The sequence below is a fragment of the Plectropomus leopardus genome, chromosome 1 (genome assembly GCF_026936395.1).
Source record: "Plectropomus leopardus strain MGB_pleo_1.0 chromosome 1, ASM2693639v1, whole genome shotgun sequence".
NCBI lineage: Eukaryota > Metazoa > Chordata > Actinopteri > Perciformes > Serranidae > Plectropomus > Plectropomus leopardus.
This window is the reverse complement of record NC_142176.1, coordinates 1126929-1147205: the sequence shown is the minus strand read 5'-3', so window position 1 is coordinate 1147205 and position 20277 is coordinate 1126929. Positions and strand designations below refer to the sequence as shown.

Below are 20277 nucleotides of genomic sequence, written 5' to 3'. Positions count from 1 at the left end.
TGTTTGTTTGTTTGTTTGTTTGTTACTTTTTGGAGAGTCGATCACGGGTGGAAAAAACACACATGGGCGTCACGGCAACGCCAGGAAAAATGTGACACTCTGATCCATTGAAGAAGTTTACAAACTGGTTTCCAGACTTTTCGCCTACTTTAATTCTTTTAATCACCTGTTGAATCTGAAGTCTGCCCGGCAACATGAAGCTGAGAGGACTGTGGGTGTCATACATGTTTAATAAGTCACGCTAAGTAAGCAAGTGTTTGATTTTATCACAGACGTTCATATTTATGTTTCTATGTACGGACGACCATTTATGCCAATGTGATGAAAAAAAACCCCTGCAAACTAACTGCAGACTTATCGAATTAATAAACTTTCTCAAAGTATAAAGGTATAGTTAAGTATAAAAAGGTTTTCTAAACTCTAAAAAAAACCAACTTAACCACCTTTCAAAAAAAGAACTTCAAAAATACTGTAGAGTTTCTCATTGTTACAAAATCTTTTATTTTTGTGTGTCGAAAGGAGTCATTATTTCAAGATACCTAGTCTTTATTATGATCAACGTTAAGTCATTTTAAGTTTTTATTTTATTTTTTTTTAATTTATTATTTGACATTAATGCATTTTGGTACTTTCTCATTATGTCGTGACACTTGGTAAATTTTTGGGGTACTGCATCACTCATTATTTTAATGTAAGTGTATTTTCAAAACAGTTTCTCGTTATTTTTGAAGTACTGAAAAGTCATTTTATCCAGATTTGACTTCATTATTTTAAAATAAGTCCTTATTTCTGTAATGAGTGTATTTTTTGACAGTCTAATTATTTTAAAATAAGAAGACTATATAATTAAGAAAGTTTCTTATTATAATGGCCTATAGGATTTTTTTCTTCACATTGGCAGAAATGAGCTTCCATACACAATCTCCATGTGTTCATTTGTATTAGAGAAACATTAAGTCACCTCCCAAAACTCATCAGTTTCAGGCACAACTTTTTAAAGTATATTTTTCGTTGGCCGATGAACTGAACAGATACAAATGTAAACTGAGGACGTGAGCCCTTCAAAGTAAAAGCTTAAACTACTGCATGGGGAAAAAGGCAGTGATGTCAAAATGTTTCAGAGTCGAGAAACGTCGAGGCAGACTTCAGATTCAAACAGTGAAACTTCGTTTATAACGTAAAAATAAAGATGCATAGTCAAAAATGATTGATTTATGAGCTGGGGCGTCACACGTTCTGTCTGCCGTCTGCGTGAAAACGGACGAATTTCCATACTTTAACATGATGTGTCGTCCTGTAAATCTGCGGTTTGGGTTTAATTCCTCTTTAATTTAAAATCTCTGATTTCCTGAACTTTGTTGGAACGCACGAGGTTTCGGTTGAGATAGATAATAAATAACCAGAGCAGCTTGTTTCACAATATAAACGTTCACTCAGACAGAAATGTATAATTCCAAGCTCACAAACCGTCTGAAATTTGCCCAGAGAGCTGCTGTCAGTGCTTTGTGTAAAATAAACCAACAAAAAAATGAACAATAATAACCTGGACAAACTACGCTGTGAGTGAACAGCAGTGAATCCAACACTGAATGCAAACATTGTGGTTTCCTGTTCAAATTAAAATATATACTGCACCATTTTAATATCACAATAAAACAAAAAAAGAGACATAAGCATGAAGTATTATAGAATCAAAAACACTTTGATTTCTGTAGGAGGAATAAAATATAGTAAATTAACTCTGACGTCATTTTGAAAACTAGGACCAAAATATTTCTCAAGACACGACTCTCGGTTTAGAAAAAAAAACTACACCCTGCGATGGTTTCCTTTATGAAAATAAAAATCAAGAGTCTGCTAATGTGGATGAGAGAAGAAAATACTGTCTCACTCCTGGAAAAATGTCTCTAGAAGACGACGGGAGAGAAGGACGATTTGTTTTCCCCATGCAATCCTTTCTGCTTCCCGTCTCCGTCCCGTCCGCTCCGTCAGTCAGGAGGCTCTTCTCAGGCGTCAGTCAGTCCGTCCTCCCGCAGCTCGCCGCGGCGCCATCAGGACGCTCAGTACGAGCCGTAACGATCCTGAAAAAAATAAGCAAACATTTACATTTTTAATTTAAATTTTAGTTTTTTTCTTTTATCAGTTTCACCTACATGATATCAAACGGTGCCGAGCAAAGACTGCCTTTATTGATTTATTTATTTTTTAGCCACATAAAAATCAATTTCGGCTTAAGTTTACATTATATTCAGAATATTTTCACGGGTTTACTTTGCTGTCAGAAACTTTCCATGAATAATTAAAGTCATTATCTCAAAGCCACCAGACTCGGGGGCAAAAATGGTAATTTTACTTTGCAGAATACAGGAGTTTCTGATCGACTGCTGCCTCACTTGGTTAATGTGTAACGTAAAGTGGCGAAAATATAATGAAAAATAAATATAAAATAAATATAATGAACACTTAAAATGATAATGATTTTTTTTTTTGGTGTCTAAAATACAAAGGTCCAGATTATTAGTAGTTAATGAGACTGAAAAACAATCCTTGGCAGCAATATGCATTTACACTAAAAATGAAAATCTTTCTATCGAAATGTAGAATTTGGAATATAACAAACTCTAAAGCAAAACTTTGTTTAAATGCCTTTAAAAAATGTTTTATCTGACGTTTAAAATGAAACTTTAAACAGCAAGTTCCCAGAAATGTTTTTATATAGTTTTGTGAAAATTTAAATAATAAAAAAAAGAATAACTAAAAATGTCTCCCTGAGGTTTTACAAAGTCAAAGTTCCTCCCATGCTGACACTTTCTCTGCATGTGTTGCAGGCTGACCTCCCTGCTGTTGGTTGAGTCTAATACTCCCATAATGCACTTTTGGATCTTTATCTTTGGCTTGTACTCGTGAGACGTGAAGTCAGTCAGACAGTGATGTCGGCAGGATGTTAAGTCAGACAGGTGAGTGAAAACAGAGCACAGGGAGCAGGACGGCTGCAGAGGAGCCAAAGTAGCACACTTTATAACCCATTCATTTTATCAGTGATTCTTAAAATAAAACGCCAAAACAAATATTGGCCTTGGTAATCGGCCAGGTCAATAATCTCTTGACGTCTATAAAACATGTTTTGCTGCTGACTCATTCACAGCAGTGCACGGTTCAGTTTTTGTGCCAGTAGTTTTGGTTTATCAAAGATAAAAGCAAACCTCCGAGTTTAACTCTGTATCTTTAAATGTCACAGTTACAGCTGAAAAGGACAACAGAAATCAAGACGTCTGCTGACTGAACATTTCTTTATAACTGAAATCGACTATAACGACTGTGATTCTGTCTAAAACAGCTCAGAGACGTTGTGTCGGAATTTTTACAAATTAATTATGGAGGCCCATTTCCACCAGAGAAAGATAAAAACTTTTTGTCACAAAATTTTGACTAAATTATTATTATTATTATTATTTTTTTCTTGCTCTCATGATTTAATAAAAAAAGGACTGCATCATCCATAGCTTTTTTTTTTTAAGTTGCCAAGAAATCAGACATTTTAGGCAAAATCTGCAGTGAGAAAACAATAACTACACGTCCTGACGATCAGAAAGCTGTGAGTAGTTCAGCGATGTGACCACTTTAAAGGCCGTTTGGTTTGAACGAGACATTAAGGACGACGTTGACTCTGTCGATGTCTCACCTGGATTGTATTCATGACCCCATTGGCGAGGACGGCCATCTTGCCCGCTACGGTCTTCACTCCTTGTTTGAACTGTGCGATGTCGGGGCCGGAGGGGAGCACGCTGTCGAAGCCCGGAGCTCGTCCTGAGAGGACGACAGGACGTTCAGTGACAGACTAAATTAAATGACTACATCACAAAGATGTGGCAGGATCGAGGACAAATTTTAATAACTGACTAATAAATCTATCTTCTATCGTGGACAGCCCAAAGTCTCACAGTGGAACTGGCTTTAGGGAAACAAACAAACAAACAGGGGTTACCTTTGTGGTCGCTGCCGTCCCCGAACAGGTCAGCGGAGCTGATGGAGGTGCTTCCAGACATGGTCTCCAGTCTGGTCTTTGCATCATACTGAGAGGAAGAAACAAAAATCAGCAGCCGGACAGTAATAACAGCCGGACAGTAACATCAGCTGGACAGTAACAGCAGCCGGACAGTAACATCAGCCGGACAGTAACATCAGCTGGACAGTAACATCAGCTGGACAGTAACAGCAGCCGGACAGTAATAACAGCTGAACTGTAACAACAGCCAAACAGTAATAACAGCCAGACAGTAATACAGCCAGACAATAACAGCAGCCAGACAGTTACAACAGCTGGAAAGTAATAGCAGCCGGACAGTAACACCTCACTGTCATACCGTCAGCACACAAAGCTCTCCGGGATTTTTTGTCTTAGAAACATTGTTTGAATGTGGGCTTTCAGTGGTGCCAGAGGTGAGTTATTATTCTACAGTGAGAAGTGGAGGTTCCTCACCTCTGCGCTGCTCTCCCGACCAAAGAACATGTCGGAGGAGATCGCCTTTGCATTTGCGAACTTCTGTCGGGCCTCGCTGGACTCTGACACCGGAGCCGACACCTCGGCTTTTCTTCTGCTGGGAAGTCTGGATCAAAACACGAGAGCACACATCATTGCTGCAGCCGCTCCGCAGCACACACTCGCCTTATTTACATTACTTTACAGACAAAAAGGGCGTGTGTGTGGATACCTCTCTCCGATTGGCTGAATACTAGAGATGGTGACCTCCTCTTTGGGGTCCTCTTTCTCCAGAGCCCAGGAGGTGGTGAAGGAGGCGGTCCCTCCCTCAGTGTCCCACCTGGATCCAAAACTGTCCCCAACTGTGAACGGGTTGTCCTTATATCTACAAGAAACATCAAACACAGAGGATGAATGTCAGAGTCTCTGCTGCTCTTGGAGACGCACGCTGACAGATTTATACTGAAGCAGGAGGCTTTTGAAACGTTTTTTATTTTTTTTGAGGCGTCGTACGAACTTTGGGGGTCCAGAGGTGAAACCCGGCTCATCAAACATGTCCAGTTTGGAGCGAGAGGAGGACTTGGCTCCCACAGGAGTCTCCTGCTCGATCACCTGCATCTCTGACATCACTGAGTGAGACACAGCACTGAAACACACACACACACACACACACACACACAAACACACACACACACACACACACACACACACACACACACACACACACACACACACACACACACTCAGATGAATTGAACGCGTCTGTGATGATGACTCGCTGACTCCACAGTTGTGTTTGTGTCGTGACGTCACCTGCGGTTGCCGAAGCCCATGCCCAGCCTCTCGGCCTGCTCTCTCTTCTTTCCCTCCAGAGTCTGAATCTTCTTCTCCTCCATCTTCCTGTCGATCTCCAGCTCTTTGTACGCCAAACGCATCGACGCCACGCTGCAGGACACACGGCCAGCGATGTCAGAGCACAGGTAGACAAAGTTTTTGTTTCATCTTTGATTTGAAAAAGTGGAGCATAACTGTAATTGTAAAAACTTGGCGAAGAGCGGTGCATGTACTAGTTATTTAAATGCAATTATTATATTCATGCTGCATTTGTATATTTATCGAAAAATCCAGTTTGTGTATATCTGCTAACAATGTGCAAAAATCACCCAAAACAAACAAAAAAACAAAAAAGAAAAATAATAATGGGAAATTACATAGAAATCACAAAAATCACATTAAAAAAGGAGAAACTCTGAGGTCACAAACTACCTCACGGCTGCAACGATATGAGATTTTCACGGCACGATAACGTCACCGAAAAAAATCATAGTATTTCCATATAACAGAATTTTTTTTTTTGGAAGTGTGTAAAAAGCCTCTCGTTTGACATGAACTAAAATAGAGGTGAGATTCTCCGCCCATTGTATTATTTTTCACTAAATAAGCAAATGTACACGGTGCGATAAGCGTCACCTTTCGTATCTCGACATAGATTGAAACCTGGCGTATCGCTGCAACTCGTTCAGATAGTCTGAACGAGTCCTCGTCTGAACTGAAGAGATAAAAACTGCTCCTCACATGGACTCCTCGGCTTGTTTCTTGGCCTCGGCAGCCTGCTCCTCCCTCAGCTTCTCGGCCACCTGCGCCTGCTTCTCCACCTCCGAGAAACTCTTGCTGCTCACCTTCTGGGCGCCCAGACCTTTCTTTGCTCCGAGCTGCATCGGCGAGAAACACGGTTCAGACGCTCACGCGCTCAGATCAGAGTCACAGATGAAAGGGTTAAAGCTCCAGTGTGAAGGATTCAAGGGGATTTATTGTCAGAAAGTCGATTTATCACATCAGTGTGTTTTCACATCAGAGTCCGATCAGCTGAAAACAACAACGGTCGTGTTTCTGTTACTCTGAAACAGTGATTCTCAGCCTGCTGCGTTTGGGGGCCACTTTTGATAAATGACAGGAGGCCGGGGGCCAATCACAGCGGCCCCATACTGTCCGAAGGATTTTAGGACATATCTAGGATTTTGGGACGTTTAAATACTCGAGGAATTTAAGGCATTTTGGGGATTTCAGGATTTTTTTAGAAAGTGTCTAGGATTTTAGGACATTTTTAGGATTTTATGACATTTTTACAATTTTCGGACAATATTAGGATTTTTGGACATTTCTAGAATTTTGGGACATTTTTAGGATTTTAGGACGTTTCAAGGACTTTCGGACTTTTCTATGATTTTTAGACATTTTTAGGATTTTTATGACATTTTTAGGATTTTAGGACATTTTTAGTATTTATAGTATTTTTGTGGATTTTAGCATATTTCTATGACTTAACAATGTTTACATTTTCTAGGATTTTGGGACATTTTTAAGAGTTTAGGACGTTTTTAAGAGTTTAGGACAATTCCAGGATTTTAGGACATTATGGTCTTAGCTAGGACCTGTCAGGGGGTGTGGGGGGTCCTCCACTGGCACTTTTTTCGATCAGCAAGCTCTGTTTGATGCTGTTTTTTTCTGGCCCTGGTGGATCCTAAAAGTAGAGAAACAATTCCCGAAGTGAATCATTTTATTTTTACTGTGAATCAGGAAATAGTTGGGGGCCACCAGGCAGATTTCAGGGGCCAGATTTGTAATCTGACTGTTTAAGAATGAGCCCTTCATATCGACACAGAGAGCAGGTCCTTGTCTTTAGAGATTGCCGTGTTTCTACAGAAGCCCAGAACGGACAAACCAAAGACTCTGAGTGTTTTCTGGTTTGTTTTGGAGGAAGAGACCTCTGTGGACTTTAGCTCCCGAAAAAAACCTCCTGATCACTGAAGGCCGGCTGCAGTCTGCAATCCTCACCACTTCAATGTCACTAAATTCCCCTTAAATCTTGCACGCTGGATCTTTGAGTGAATCCTCACCATCGGGCCGAAGGCGGCGAGGTTTGGTGAAAATGCGACTCACCCCTTTTTTGGCAGCCATGGGCTTCTTTTTGCCGATGATGGAAGGCTTCACGTCTGCAACACAAACAGCAAAGTTAGTTTAAAGCTTTCATCGAGTGATTTAGTGGGAATGACTGAAATTAAAACGAGAAGCACACTCCAGCTCAGAGAAAAAGCTGCGGTGAGAACAAACTGCTTGTTGGCTTTTAGTGTTAATTTCCAGCCTGCTCAGTGAAGACCGTGAGTCAGCGCACCACAGCGTGAAAACGCAACAGTTCACCTCCATTCATTCAATCAGCGCGGAAACGAATGGCTGCTAGTCTGTCGGCGTGCTTTCAGGAGAATCTGCACCGTGAGAAAACTTTAGGAAACTATTCAGAGACGTCAGAAGATTGTGACAAAATCGTTAATTATATCCTTTGACTCGTTACGACGCCTCAGTAACAACATCTGAACTGCTCGCAGCGAAATCTTCATCTGTGATTGAGCTGCGGCTGTGTGAGACAGCGGGACAAAGACCGCTGCGCTTCCACACAATGCAGCGGCCTCGCTTACGTTTCCTGAACACAAAGCTTTGTTTTGACTACTTGCTGGTGCTCGACAGAGCCGGCACAAAGAGCCGCCGCGGGCCCGGATTACGCTGCGTGCTGAGCAGAGAGCGCAGAGAGGGCGGCGGCCGAGAAGATGTCAATCAAGCAGCACAACCATGCGTCTGAGGCAGAAACCAGCCGCGCAAACACCTCCAAAAAAACAACTAATCACCTTTAGGTGTCTGTTCTTCCTGCGACGACAGACGCATGGAGGCGTCTACACGACACACAAACAGCCAGAACCCACAAACACAAACATTTAACATCTGAATGAAACTCTTAACGAAGTTTGAGCCCAGATGAAACAGTTCTGCGACTCTGACAGCACAAATATCAGACACGACCGCGGATCAGCGTCTGCGACTCACCGATGGACGCTCGGGGCGACGTGCTCAAACCGTCGATGCTCGGTCCGTCCTCCGGCTCTGCAAACGACCACACCAAAAACATGTCAAACACAAAAAAATGTTGCTATTAACGCCTTAGGACTCGCTTTAATGCAAAACCACCGGGGTTTATTTTACTAACGGTTGTCATCCTGGCCTTTGGCGGTCGTGTCCGACAGCTGCGGGGTGACCGCGGCTCCGTTCTGCTCCGGCGCCGGCGCCACGCTCCAGTCATTAGCAGGCTGAAAACATAGAAAAACAGGATATTTAGGCTTTTTTTGTGGTCAAATCATTATTTCAGTTTTTTCTTCTTTTGCAATCTTTAACACAATTCTTTTAAATTTCAAATATTCTGTTACAGGGTTCCTGCAGAGCGCCTTCATCCTTATGACGATGTCTTAAATCTATATTTCAAAAGTCTGAAAATGGCTACAACATCAAAGGTAAGATTTTCTGAATTTTTTTTTGATGTTGTCTCATAAAATCTCTGAATAACTGCATTTTTTTTTACTGCAGTATTTATTTGTTATTATTATTATATTTATTCTTATATTTTCAATTTTGCGATTGATAACATTGCTTTTAAACTTTCATTCTGTGTGGCTTTATAAAAAGTCTTAACTCGATTTAAGCTCCAGGAATTCTGCGTTAAATGTTAAATTTAATTATCAAATTAAAGATAAAAATATTTCTTGGAAATATGTGTTTATATTGAAAAACAAATGTTAGACAAAATAAACAAAAGATCTTCATCATCCTCAAATAATCCGCTGTTACTGCCGGCCGACCGACTGACCTGTGTGTGTTCTGCAAAGAAGTCCGTCTCCTTCTTCTCAGGAGCTGCAGGAGCGTTTCCTGCAGAGGAGTCGATCCACAGCTGCAGCGAGGAGAGGAGGCGTTAATATTTCGGCTTTTATTAAAGAGCATAAAGCGAGCTCCCCGTGGACTCTGACCCTCGTCTGCCGACACGCTCAGACTCTGAGCGACACGTCACCGCTCTGATGTCAACGGTCAATGATCCACAGGAGAGTCGCTCACGTCTGTTATCATCCAGCCTGAGAGCCACAGACACAAATAACCGACCGCCTCGCCGGGCTGCTGTTAGCATGCAGGCAACGAATTTTAAGGGTCGACTGATATTTTTCATGTTTTCAGGGCCAATACCAATAGTTAATAGTTAATGAGACCAACAACTGATATTTGGAACCGATTTACAATAAAAAGGAAAATATTTCTGTCAATATTTAGAATTTGAAAAATAACAAAACTTTGTTTAAAAGCCTTTAACAAAATGTTTCATCAAAACTGAAACCATCAGATACAGAAAGTTCACACCAACTTTTTTTAGTCGAGTGAAAATTTAAATAAAAATGAATTAATAAAAATAATAGTAAAAATTCCTCCTATGCTGACACTTTCTTTGCACTTTATTAAGTGAAGTATTCATTAATGTTATTGGCGATCATTCACAAAATTCCAAATATTGGCCCTGATAATTGAACGCTCTGATAATCTGTCGACCCTTATTTTTAATGTAATCATCACGTTTCACATTTTTTGAGTCCTGTTTATCCGGTTTATTACCGTTTTTCATGAGCACCCGACGCAGTTTTTGACCTTCGTTTGACCTTCGTCGACACAGCAGCCAGTCACCTCTCTCTGCTCTGTTATTAACTTAAAACGCTCACCGTGTCTGTTCACAGGGATTCTTTTCGACTTTTCTTTTGTCTCAGGCGCAGAGAGGAGGAGGTGTGTCTCTGTGTGTGTGTGTAAGAGAGAGAGAGACTTCTTGTTACACACACACACACACACACACACACACACAGAGACACACACACACACAGAGACACAGAGACACACACACACACACACGCTGGACTGAATGTTCCTGAAGTCGTGACGGTTCAGTAAGTGTGAGTTTGTTCTTTGGTCGAGATCGTTTTCACTAAAACTTGTCACTTCTCTTTTCTCCACCATTCAATCGGAATATGAGACGACACCGAGTCCAACAGACCAGTTCGCATCACGTCACCCATCAGCGGGAGCGCTTATTGGTGTGTTGGTGCATTCTGGTAATTGTAGGTTTTATTATTCATTTTCTTATGTACATATATAGAGATATAGATATAGATATATAGATACAGATATGAGCAGCTGCAGGTTTTCTCTGTCTGAAAGACGTATTTCAATAATATATAAAAGCTTCTCATATAAAACTCTTCTCTGCAGAAAAAAGACACAAATTGATGCTACATGAGCAGAGAAAACAGAGAAAAATGATTCTTTTGCTTAAGAGGCAGAAAACCTACAACTACCAGAATGCACTGCGCCACCCTGGACCAATAAACTCTCCCGGTGGTGGGTGACGTGATGTGGAAGGGTCCGCGTCAAACAACGGTCATATTCCACTTAAACAGTAAACTATGTTTCTGAAAACATTTAAGGTGAGAGAGATTGTAACATAATCTGCGTTTATATTTGATCAGATCTGCTTAGTTTTATTCTTTGACGTCCATTTTTTTTTCGGCTATGGTTTTCACTCTGCAGGAAGCAGGATGACGCTCACTTCTTGTTCACAAACTTTTGATATTACAGCTTAAAAGGCCACTAAAATATGTTTCTGAAAACATTTTAGGAGAGAAGTCGGCAGCGCAGTGACATAATCTGGATTTATATTCCATCAGTGAAAATATTTTCATATTTACACCAACTGATCTGCTGCACGCTCGAGGTGTCGGCGAAGGCAGGTAACAATGAAATCATCAGTGACTCATCAGTCACAAACTGTCCGATCGACACTCACATCTGTGCCGTATTTGGACAGCGCCGCGTTCGCCTGCTGCCGGATCTTCTCCCGGTACATCTGGGCCGCGCGGCTGTTGTACTTGGCGTTGGTGTCGTTTGTGGAGCAGCCATGTTGGCGGAAGAACGCCGTCTGCAGACAGAAGAACGCGAGTTATTACATCACGTTAAACATGTTTCCTGCAGCTGAAAGAACAGAAGATTTAAGACTTTTTGACGCCACTCCTGATTAAATTCAATAAAACTGAATTATTATTATATAATTATTAATTTAGAAATTACTTAAGATACAAGAGAACTCTTCCAAATATTTTTTGTGACGTAAAACTTTTTGGTGATGTTTATGAAAGAAGCATTCAGTAAATTATTACTCTTTCAAAGTTTCCCATTATTTTGAGCTTTTACATTAGATTAACTTTATTTATCCCAAAGCGAAGTGAAAAAGAATTTTAAAAAGATAATAAAAATAAGTTAAAAACAACAGATTCAAAAAATAACAAGCCTAGAGAACATTAAAGCACTAAAACGTAAAAATAAAAATCAGCAGGTCAATCAAAAGAAAAACTCAACAGTAAAAAAGACTTCTGAGCAGTTCTTCTTCCTTTGGAAGATTAATCTACGACATTTTAATACCAATTCAGGCCTGATTTTCAGATTGAGTGTTTGTGATTGAGACCTTTTAAGGATCTGCAGAAACCCCGATACAGCTGCAGGAAACCGCCCAAACAGAATCAGTCAGTTTCTGTGACGGCGACACGGAGCAGTAACGTGAAGATGTTTCTTTGTTTCAGGTCTCACGTCAGTCTGACTTACCGCGTTAGCGTTGCCTCCGACCTGCATACACCTGAGCTGAAACCAGTTCCAGTTGGAGTCTAACTCGGTGGATCTGCGGCGAAAAGGGAAGAACATGGAAACATCAGTGAGACAGGTACTGTACACCTGACCTCTGCAGGTCACCGAGTACACCTGACCTCCGCAGGTCACCGGGTACACCTGACCTCCGCAGGTCACCGAGAACACCTGACCTCCGCAGGTCACCGGGTACACCTGACCTCCGCAGGTCACCGAGTACACCTGACCTCCGCAGGTCACCGAGTACACCTGACCTCCGCAGGTCACCGAGTACACCTGACCTCCGCAGGTCACCGGGTACACCTGACCTCCGCAGGTCACCGAGAACACCTGACCTTGATCAAAAATATTGTGTTGTTGTGTTTTGACGTCGTAGCGTACGATTCAGCGGGTGATGTCATTGCAGTCTGTAAACATCAAACTTGATTTCGTACCAAAAATTTTTTAAGATCCAAGTCGCAGAGATGTCGCATGGAGCTGCACAGCTCAGTTAAATTAAAAACTTTATTATGGACTCAGCTCACAGAGAGGTCAATAAAACAAAACAATATCAGCAAAATAAAACGAAAAAGGACATAGGAAAAATAAATAAAAATTAAAATAAAAATACAAAACTTAAGAGTGCAGAAATCTCACAGTCTGCAGGAGTCATTCACAAAAAGACAAAACTTTTCACTGTGCAGCTCTCAGCCGTCACGTTGTCATTCATACTTTTCTGTCAGACTGCTCAGCTGTTCACTGAAAGTGTCAGTATGCAGTGCGGCGGTGCACAGCGTGGTGCGTGGTGCGCAGCGTGGTGCAGCGCGGCGGTGCACAGCGTGGTGCGTGGTGCGCAGCGTGGTGCAGCGCGGCGGTGCACAGCGTGGTGCGTGGTGCGCAGCGTGGTGCAGCGCGGCGGTGCACAGCGTGGTGTGCGGTGCGCAGCGTGGTGCAGCGCGGCGGTGCACAGCGTGGTGTGCGGTGCGCAGGGCACGGTGACGACTGCTGACTGCTGTGCTCACTGCTCACTCGCAGTCTTACCTGATGAAGCTGAGGTGCACTCCCAGGGAGCGGTGGATGCCGGAGCAGTCGATGCATAAGAACACGCCGTACGGGATGCTCGCCCAGCTGGGGTTTTTGGCCGCGCAGTCAAAACATACCTGCACAGAAAGAGCACGAACATTTCATCAGCTGCTGTTTCTGAGGCAACTTTACCTGCGTCTGTAATGAGCACCTATCATCTGATAACGACTACGCTGCAGTCGGCTGTTTTCACTCTGCGTGACAGCGACGGAGCGTCCCTCTGGTCTGTGACTTCACGCCGTCGCCATCACACGCTGTCATTAAATCTACAGAACAATGTGGTCACTGTACAGATGAGCTGAAGATGGAGCATCCTCAAATACCAACCAACAATTATGCTCCTCTGCGGCGCCAACCCGTCACGTTACAGTTTACGTGTCGTCTGTGAGGCGTGGATGACGTTTCAAATGCTGCAAAAATGCAACAAATTCTAACCTTCCCCTTCAGTTCACTTTTCTTTCATTGATGTTTGCTTATTTTCAGGCAATATTTTGTAACTTTTTACTAATATTGTGCTAATACTTGAACCTTTTTTGTTAAGTAACCCTCCTCCAATGCTTTTGCAAGAATAAAGCGAATTTACTCAGGTTTTAAAGGGTTAAAAATCTATCCAGCCGAGAACAGAAAATAAACAGTCCATGTAAGATGAACGTACAGTTGCACTCAAAATGATTCAACCCCCACTGCAAATCAGGTTTACCGGCAACATTTACGAACTTTCAGCTGTTTGCAAAAAGCAAATCAAACAAGAACAACTGAAATGGCTCAACAAATGTAACGCTCTAAGAAGATGCCACTTTTAATGACTGCTGCAGTCTCACAATTATTCACCCCTTAGAGGAGCACCTTCTGCCGTTACGACCTGCCGAGAACGTGACGCGCAGCCAGACACCAGCTTCAGCAGCGTTCCTGAGGAACCTCGGCACACACTTTGTGGATCCGCGTGCTGCAGCCGCCTTCTTCAAATCCCACCAGATATTTTCTTTGGGATTCAAGTCAAACCACTTTGACGGCCACTCTAGAGTCTTCCGGGACTTCTTCTGAGACCGAGCCTCGGTGGACTTTAAGGTGTGTCCCGTTGGGAGTTTGAAAGACGCCAAAGCTTCAACCTCCTCACGGACAGCAGGACGTTTTCTCTTAGGACTTCCTGAAACCTGACTGAATCCGTCTGGCCCTCCACACGCTGCAGATCTCCAGCGTCAGAGGAAGGACGTTCTTCACAGCGTGAAGACAAACCGTTGATCCACAGGCCCGAAAAGTTCCACTTTGGTTTCATCACTCCCAGAACAGAATCCTAAAACCTCTGTGGTATTTAGATGGTTTTGGTCGTAATGGAGCAGACTTTTCTTGTGCCTTTTGGGTCAGTCCTGGTTTGCGTCTTGAGTTTGGGCACGGAGACCTTCAGTGTTTAGTACCCGTCTTACTGTGCAAACTGAAACCTCAGAGCCTGCTGCCGCCAAGTCTACCTGCAGTCCCTGGAGGGTTTCAGACCACCTGCCCCCTCAAGAATCTGGTGGCTACGGTTGATAACTTCAGCCAGAGTTCCTTAACTTTGAACGTACAAACTCTGCCTCCGTCACGATCTCGGTGAACATTCAGTACCTTTGCTGCTCTTTGTATCCGTTTCCTTGTTTGTGTGAGACAGTAATCTTTACTCTCGACTTTTTGGACCATGTGACCGTCAACAAACCCGGAGCCTGTCGAGGCGCACACCTCATCAACTATCGCCCCCTTGATCAGGTGCATCAGGTGCGCTTGAGACAACACTGACTCGTCAATGTGTGCTCTCATGACAGACTCTGAACAGTATTTCTGTTCAGGGGCTGAACAACTGTGAGACTGCAGTCGTCGTTAAAAGTGGCGTTTTGTGTGGAATCTGGAGAAACTTCCTATAATGTGAATTATGTTGAGCTATTGAAATTGTTCTTGTTTGATTTGAATATTACAAACTGCTGAAAGTTATACATTTTGCCAACAGACCTAATTACATCAAATGCCGTTAATTGTAAATGAAGCTAATCATTTGGTTACTAATGAGTCGCATCAGACAGTTTAAGCTTCAGAAACATGTTTCGGTGCAGTTTCAGTTTTCCCAATTACTTTTCTAGTTTTTTAACATGTTTACATACATCATTAAGAGAATTATAGAAGTTTTTTTGCCCAGTTTTCCTTTTTTGCTTTGTTTTATATTAACTCAGTACCTCAAAATGATACAGAAGTACTGCACTTCATTAAATGTAATTACTGCAGTATTTCTCTTTTGTTGTCACTGTTAAAGATATTAAATCAAACACAGTTTAGTATAAATAAAACTGAACATATGGAACAAATATATATTATTCTGTTCATGACTCAGTACTTAGATATTACACAGAAGTACTACACTTCATTAAACGTAATTACTGAGGTATTTGGCTTCTTTGATCTTAAATGAAATGCAGTTTATTGTAAATGAAGCTGAACATATGAAACATAAATATATATATTTGGATAATAATTCAGTACTTAAGTACTGCACTTCATTAAAGCTATTTCTCTTTTGTTGCCACTGTTAAAGATGTTAAATAAAACGCAGTTTGTTGTCAATGAAGCTGAACATATGGAACATATGAACATATATACGTATAGTTTTAAAATATCTCGTTACTTCGATACTACGCAGTAGTACTGCACTTCATTAACGGTAACTGCTGAGGTATTTGGCTTCTTTGCTGTTAAATAAAACGCAGTTTCTTGTAAATGAAGCTGATCTTTTGTAAATAAAGTTGCATCAGACCGTCTTAGCTTCAGAAACATGTTTCCGGTCAGACTTTAGAAACACTCACTTCTGACAAACGGTACGACTCTAACCTCTGCCGCCGTTACCGGGAGTCCCCCGCGTGTCCTAAATAAACGAGATATGATTATTGATCAGTGATCAGTCTGTAACGGAGCGGGTCTTCGCCGTTAGCTCGCGGCTCTCAGACCGTCTACGTGGCCTTAATGACCGCCGGGCCGGCAGCTAGCTGCGTTAGCTGCGTTAGCTGCGTTAGCTCCGGGCCTAGCGTTAGCTCCTCCGTTAGCGGCTAGGAAACAGTGAGCCGACCCGGATCACCGGACCGGACGGAGCTAACGGACCCGCTGCCGGCTCGGGACACACACACGGAGCGGCAGAGGGCGGGCGGCGGGGCCCGGGGCCGGTACCTTGTTGGTGGGGACGGATCTGAGCCGCTTGAAGATGGTCAGGATCTCCGTCTTGTTTGGTTCCGCAGCCATCTTTGCCACTCTGACAATTTCCATCGGCTGACGTCACTACGGAGCCCCGTGCGACCCAAATGTGACAAAGGCGGAGTGACGTTTACGGAGACAACAAAACTCCTCCGCGAAAATGATCACTTTAACCCTTTGAAACCAGAGCTGACCGATTTCTTAAAAAATTAGAAAGTTAATAATTAATAATTGTTTTTTCAGATCATCTCCCCGTCACCTATTATATATGTATTTTATTTTATTGTTTATAATATATATAATTTATTTAGTTATTTTAACTTTATTTCATTATGCAGTTTGGAGGACATTTATATTTTATTTTTCACTTTTACTTACATAATGGAGAGAATTATACATATAGTTGTTTTTTTAAAATAATAAAAATAAAATAATAATGCGACAGTTAATTTTAATGGGAAAAGTTAAAGTGCCCATGACTGACAGGGGTCCTAAAAGTATGAGAACAATAAGATTTTTTTTTTCAATGTAAAATTATTAACTTGTCATTGAAAACAGGAGATTTTACTTAGAATGTGTTAACTCATGCTGACGATTTCTTTTTCCCATCTTGTTTGTCACAAAATAATTTCCTGTGCACTGCCTCCTCCCCCCTGTATTTTCCTGAAATGGTTCAGTCCAGCTCCCGCCCACACCTGCTGCTAACACCTGCAGACAGAGGAGAGCCTGCAGCTCAGCCTGTCAGCCAACAACAGAAACCACAGAGCCAAAATCCGTCAAAGAAAACCAGGAGAGAGTAAAGACAGAGAGCACGTCAGCGGCTCCTCACACAGACAGGTGGGTCACTGTGAGCGCGGGAAATCCACCTGAGCCAACGTCAGCTAACGTCTTCACATCTCAGCTCCTCTTTAAATCATCCTTCAGAGTTTTTACCAACAAACAGTCTAAACACGTTTCCTGAAACTACAACTTCATTTGTGGGAACTTTAAACACTGAACCGGAAACAAAAAACATTTTGTCAAAACTTCATCAGTCTCTTACAAAATGAACATTTACAACCACTCACTGCACTCTCATCAAGTAACCCTTTAGGACCCGCTTTAATCTCACATACACTCACACCGCTCTGTGTGCAAAATGGACTTTTCAAAATCAGCTTTAAAAAAATGTTACACATTAATGTTATATATATTTAATGTTGTTAATGTTATATATATTTGTTTATTATATGAGTTTTTTTTATACAAACATCAGTCCTAATCATAAATATCACATATTTATTAATTTTTATAATTTTAACCCTTTAAATGGCAGGTTTTTGTCATGATGCCATTATGTTTATAGATGAAAAAAACAACAAAAAATGAATTATTGTCAGTCTCCTCCATGCTCAGTGTGTGAGTGTAGCTGCTGACAGTCTGGGATATGTCAGTGTGTGAGTGTAGCTGCTGACAGTCTGGGATATGTCAGTGATCAGCAGCTAGCATGTATTTCCTCCAGATGCCAAATATGGTCAAAATGACCCCATCAGGTGGAAAATAGTCAAAATGACAAATTCAGAGTCAAAAGCCCAGAATGACACCCAGAAATAATACAAGTCCTGTTTTTCTGCTCTGATGGCTGTGGGATCAAAAATGTCAGTTTGAATGGGTTTCAATGGAGCATTTTTGGACCTGAACAGTCTGAATGTAACTATTTAGTTTCCACAGTGTATTTTAGACTTATTGTAGGAGCTGAGCTGCAAATTCACTGATTACACTCAAATACACAATCTGGACTACATTTAGGACACATGCATCAACACACACACAGTTATCACAACAGGAAGAAGAAAAGAGACTAAAATGAGACAAACAGTCTCTAAAGGGTTAATTTGTAAAGAGAGAGGAAAAATTTCCCCCAAAAATATAGTTCCAATTATTATAATTATATATTTGAAATTATGTTACAGAAAGAATATATATTACCATTACATCATTATTTACATTTTTCCCATTTTCTTTCTTTTTTTTCTTTTTTTAAACTGTGTTTGTTTCTTTATTTTTTCAGTTAATTTTATTGCAACATTTAGTATTTTCTTGTTTTCATGTTTTTAAGTGACATGAAGGTGATGTGCTCAGGTTTCAAAGGGTTAAAACTGAGTAAGTGTTGGAGCGATTTTTCGGCCCTGTGTCTGGATGCAGACTCTGCACTTGATAACAAAGCAGTGGACCGAAGCTCCTAAAATGAAACCTCAGTGACGCCTGCCTCCTTTTATGTTTTGAAGCATCGCAGGTTGTTGCAGATCAGGTTGTTCCTGCTGATGAATTCTTTGGGCGCCGGCTCGCTCCTCCGAGCCTGAAAGTGACTGAACGAGCTCCTGCAGCGGCAGACTGGGGCCGACACGATGGCGGCAGGTGCGGTGTTCCTGCTGCTGCTCGCTCTGCTGGGGATTTCCTCCACGCTCACCTTTTACGGAGACAGTATCAGCTTCATGCCTCCGCACAAGCAGAAGGGTGGCACCTTTAAGGTACGCTCATTTTTTATCTCCTTAAAATGTTTGTATTTATCATATTTTATGAAAAAGAACAGAAAAATCTGAGAAATGTTAACTGGATGTGACACTAAAACTATGTGTGGACCCGAGTGTTGGATTGTGCAACAAATTTAATATGTTTCTATTTTACTTTCATTCTCTTGCTCCTTTTATTTCATTTTAGTTATTTCATTTATTTCATTTATTTCATTTTTAATTTCCTCTTCTTATTTTTATTATTTCTAATTTTATGTAATTATTTTAATTTTTTAATTTTATTTATTTTTTAATTTTATTTTTTCCTAATGTTTTTGTTTGCTTTTTGTTTGGTTTGTTTTGTTTATGTATTTAATTGTTTTCTTTGATGATGATATTATAGAGTTCACTGTTACATCAGTTGTGCATATTATGTATGTCTGTTTTTTTTTGTCTTAAGATAAAAAAACCTTCGGAAATAAAGTGTCCCAAAAAAAAGAGCAGAAAAATCAACAACAACATTGGAAGTATTCCACATGATTCACAACAAACCAACGTGAACGTCAGCTGTGAAAAGAAGGATTTAACTCATTTTTAAGTTTAAAAAAATATTCATCTCTTATTTAACTTTGTAAGAATAAAGCGTCAATAATTGCACTGACTGAAGCCACGTCATCCAACATACCCGAAAACATCATTCAGAGCTGGAATGTAACTACGTATATTTACTCAAGTACTGTACTTGAGTACAAATTTAACTTGAATATTTTAACTTCATGCCACTTTCACAGGGAAAGAACCGAACTCCACTACAAATATTTAATAACTTTATTTACTTTACACGTGAAGATTTTTGCACAAAAAAAGGAGATGTTTACAATAAAAGTCACGCACTTAAAATCACAAATACATCTTCAGTGGTGTTATTAATTAAAAAAATACACCTAATGGATCATAACCCGAACTTTACAGCTCACAGTCTAATGAAAAGAGAACATTTATCACCACTAATGTGTTATATAATAATATGATCATTGAAAAAAGGTGATCCAAATAAAGTAATTAAGATAATAATAATTATAATATAATACAAAAAAAATTCAAAAGAATTTACCAAAAAGTTACAAGAAAATTACCTGGAATATTAATGATTAATAAAAATCAATAAATAAAAATAATACTCTTCATAGTAGAACTTAGTGGAGTTTATTTAACCTGCCCAGACGAACAAAACAAAAATCCAGATGAACAAACACGATGTTCTTTCTCAGCCTGTTTCCTAAAATAATCCAGCGGCGCCATAAATTCCACGAGTGTTTTATAGTCTGACAAACAGCCAACAGGATTTCACTCTGACCTCATGAAGTTAAACCCGTCTGATATTAATCTGAAAGGTGTGGTGATATTTAGTGATCAAATGATTTTATCTTCTTGCAACTTGATTATTTTATTTTTGCATTTATCTTTTTATATAGTTCCAACTCTGGC

The 20277-nt window shown here is 40.8% G+C and overlaps 2 protein-coding genes across 5 annotated transcripts in view; one reads left to right on the top strand and one right to left on the bottom strand.

The window, feature by feature from the left end:
• On the bottom strand, nt 1-16428 carry arfgap2 (ARF GTPase activating protein 2). 2 transcript variants are annotated; one of them, XM_042490088.2, is made up of 17 exons: nt 16274-16360; nt 13049-13167; nt 11990-12062; nt 11178-11309; nt 9171-9251; nt 8517-8616; nt 8357-8413; nt 8161-8205; nt 7421-7473; nt 6056-6192; nt 5294-5425; nt 4998-5126; nt 4713-4865; nt 4481-4607; nt 3986-4073; nt 3683-3807; nt 1-2081 (listed from the first exon to the last, which is right to left on the bottom strand). In XM_042490088.2, exons 1-17 carry the CDS (start codon nt 16343-16345, stop codon nt 2061-2063), a joined length of 1644 nt encoding a protein of 547 aa, XP_042346022.2. In that variant the 5' UTR covers nt 16346-16360; the 3' UTR covers nt 1-2060. The 2 variants fall into 2 exon arrangements, with proteins under 2 accessions (XP_042346022.2, XP_042346030.2); XM_042490096.2 differs by lacking the exon at nt 8161-8205 and having other exon boundaries at nt 16274-16428.
• The window catches only part of LOC121945771 (uncharacterized), a 33264-nt gene continuing 18310 nt past the window's right edge, over nt 5324-20277 (top strand). Inside the window, exons 1-5 of one of the 3 annotated variants that reach the window (XM_088076044.1) lie at nt 5324-5460; nt 8736-8817; nt 11968-12104; nt 16980-17134; nt 18565-18807. In XM_088076044.1, coding sequence (XP_087932170.1) covers nt 18685-18807 — 123 coding nt within the window. In that variant the 5' untranslated portion in view covers nt 5324-5460; nt 8736-8817; nt 11968-12104; nt 16980-17134; nt 18565-18684. Of the gene's footprint in view, nt 5461-8646; nt 8818-11967; nt 12105-16974; nt 17135-18564; nt 18808-20277 lie in introns of those variants that run through there. The other 2 variants (XM_088075994.1, XM_088076015.1) reach the window with 2 other exon arrangements.

What these genes read in the sequence shown, in the direction of transcription:
- arfgap2 (XM_042490088.2), bottom strand. Translation starts at nt 16,345, where the DNA reads ATGGCTGCGGAACCAAACAAGACGGAGATCCTGACCATCTTCAAGCGG. An exon ending in GATCCGTCCCCACCAACAAG is followed by an intron (nt 13,168 to 16,273) that starts GTACCGGCCCCG and finishes CTTTCTGTGCAG; the next exon opens with GTATGTTTTGACTGCGCGGC. An exon ending in AAACAAGCCGAGGAGTCCAT is followed by an intron (nt 5,426 to 6,055) that starts GTGAGGAGCAGT and finishes TGTGTCCTGCAG; the next exon opens with CGTGGCGTCGATGCGTTTGG.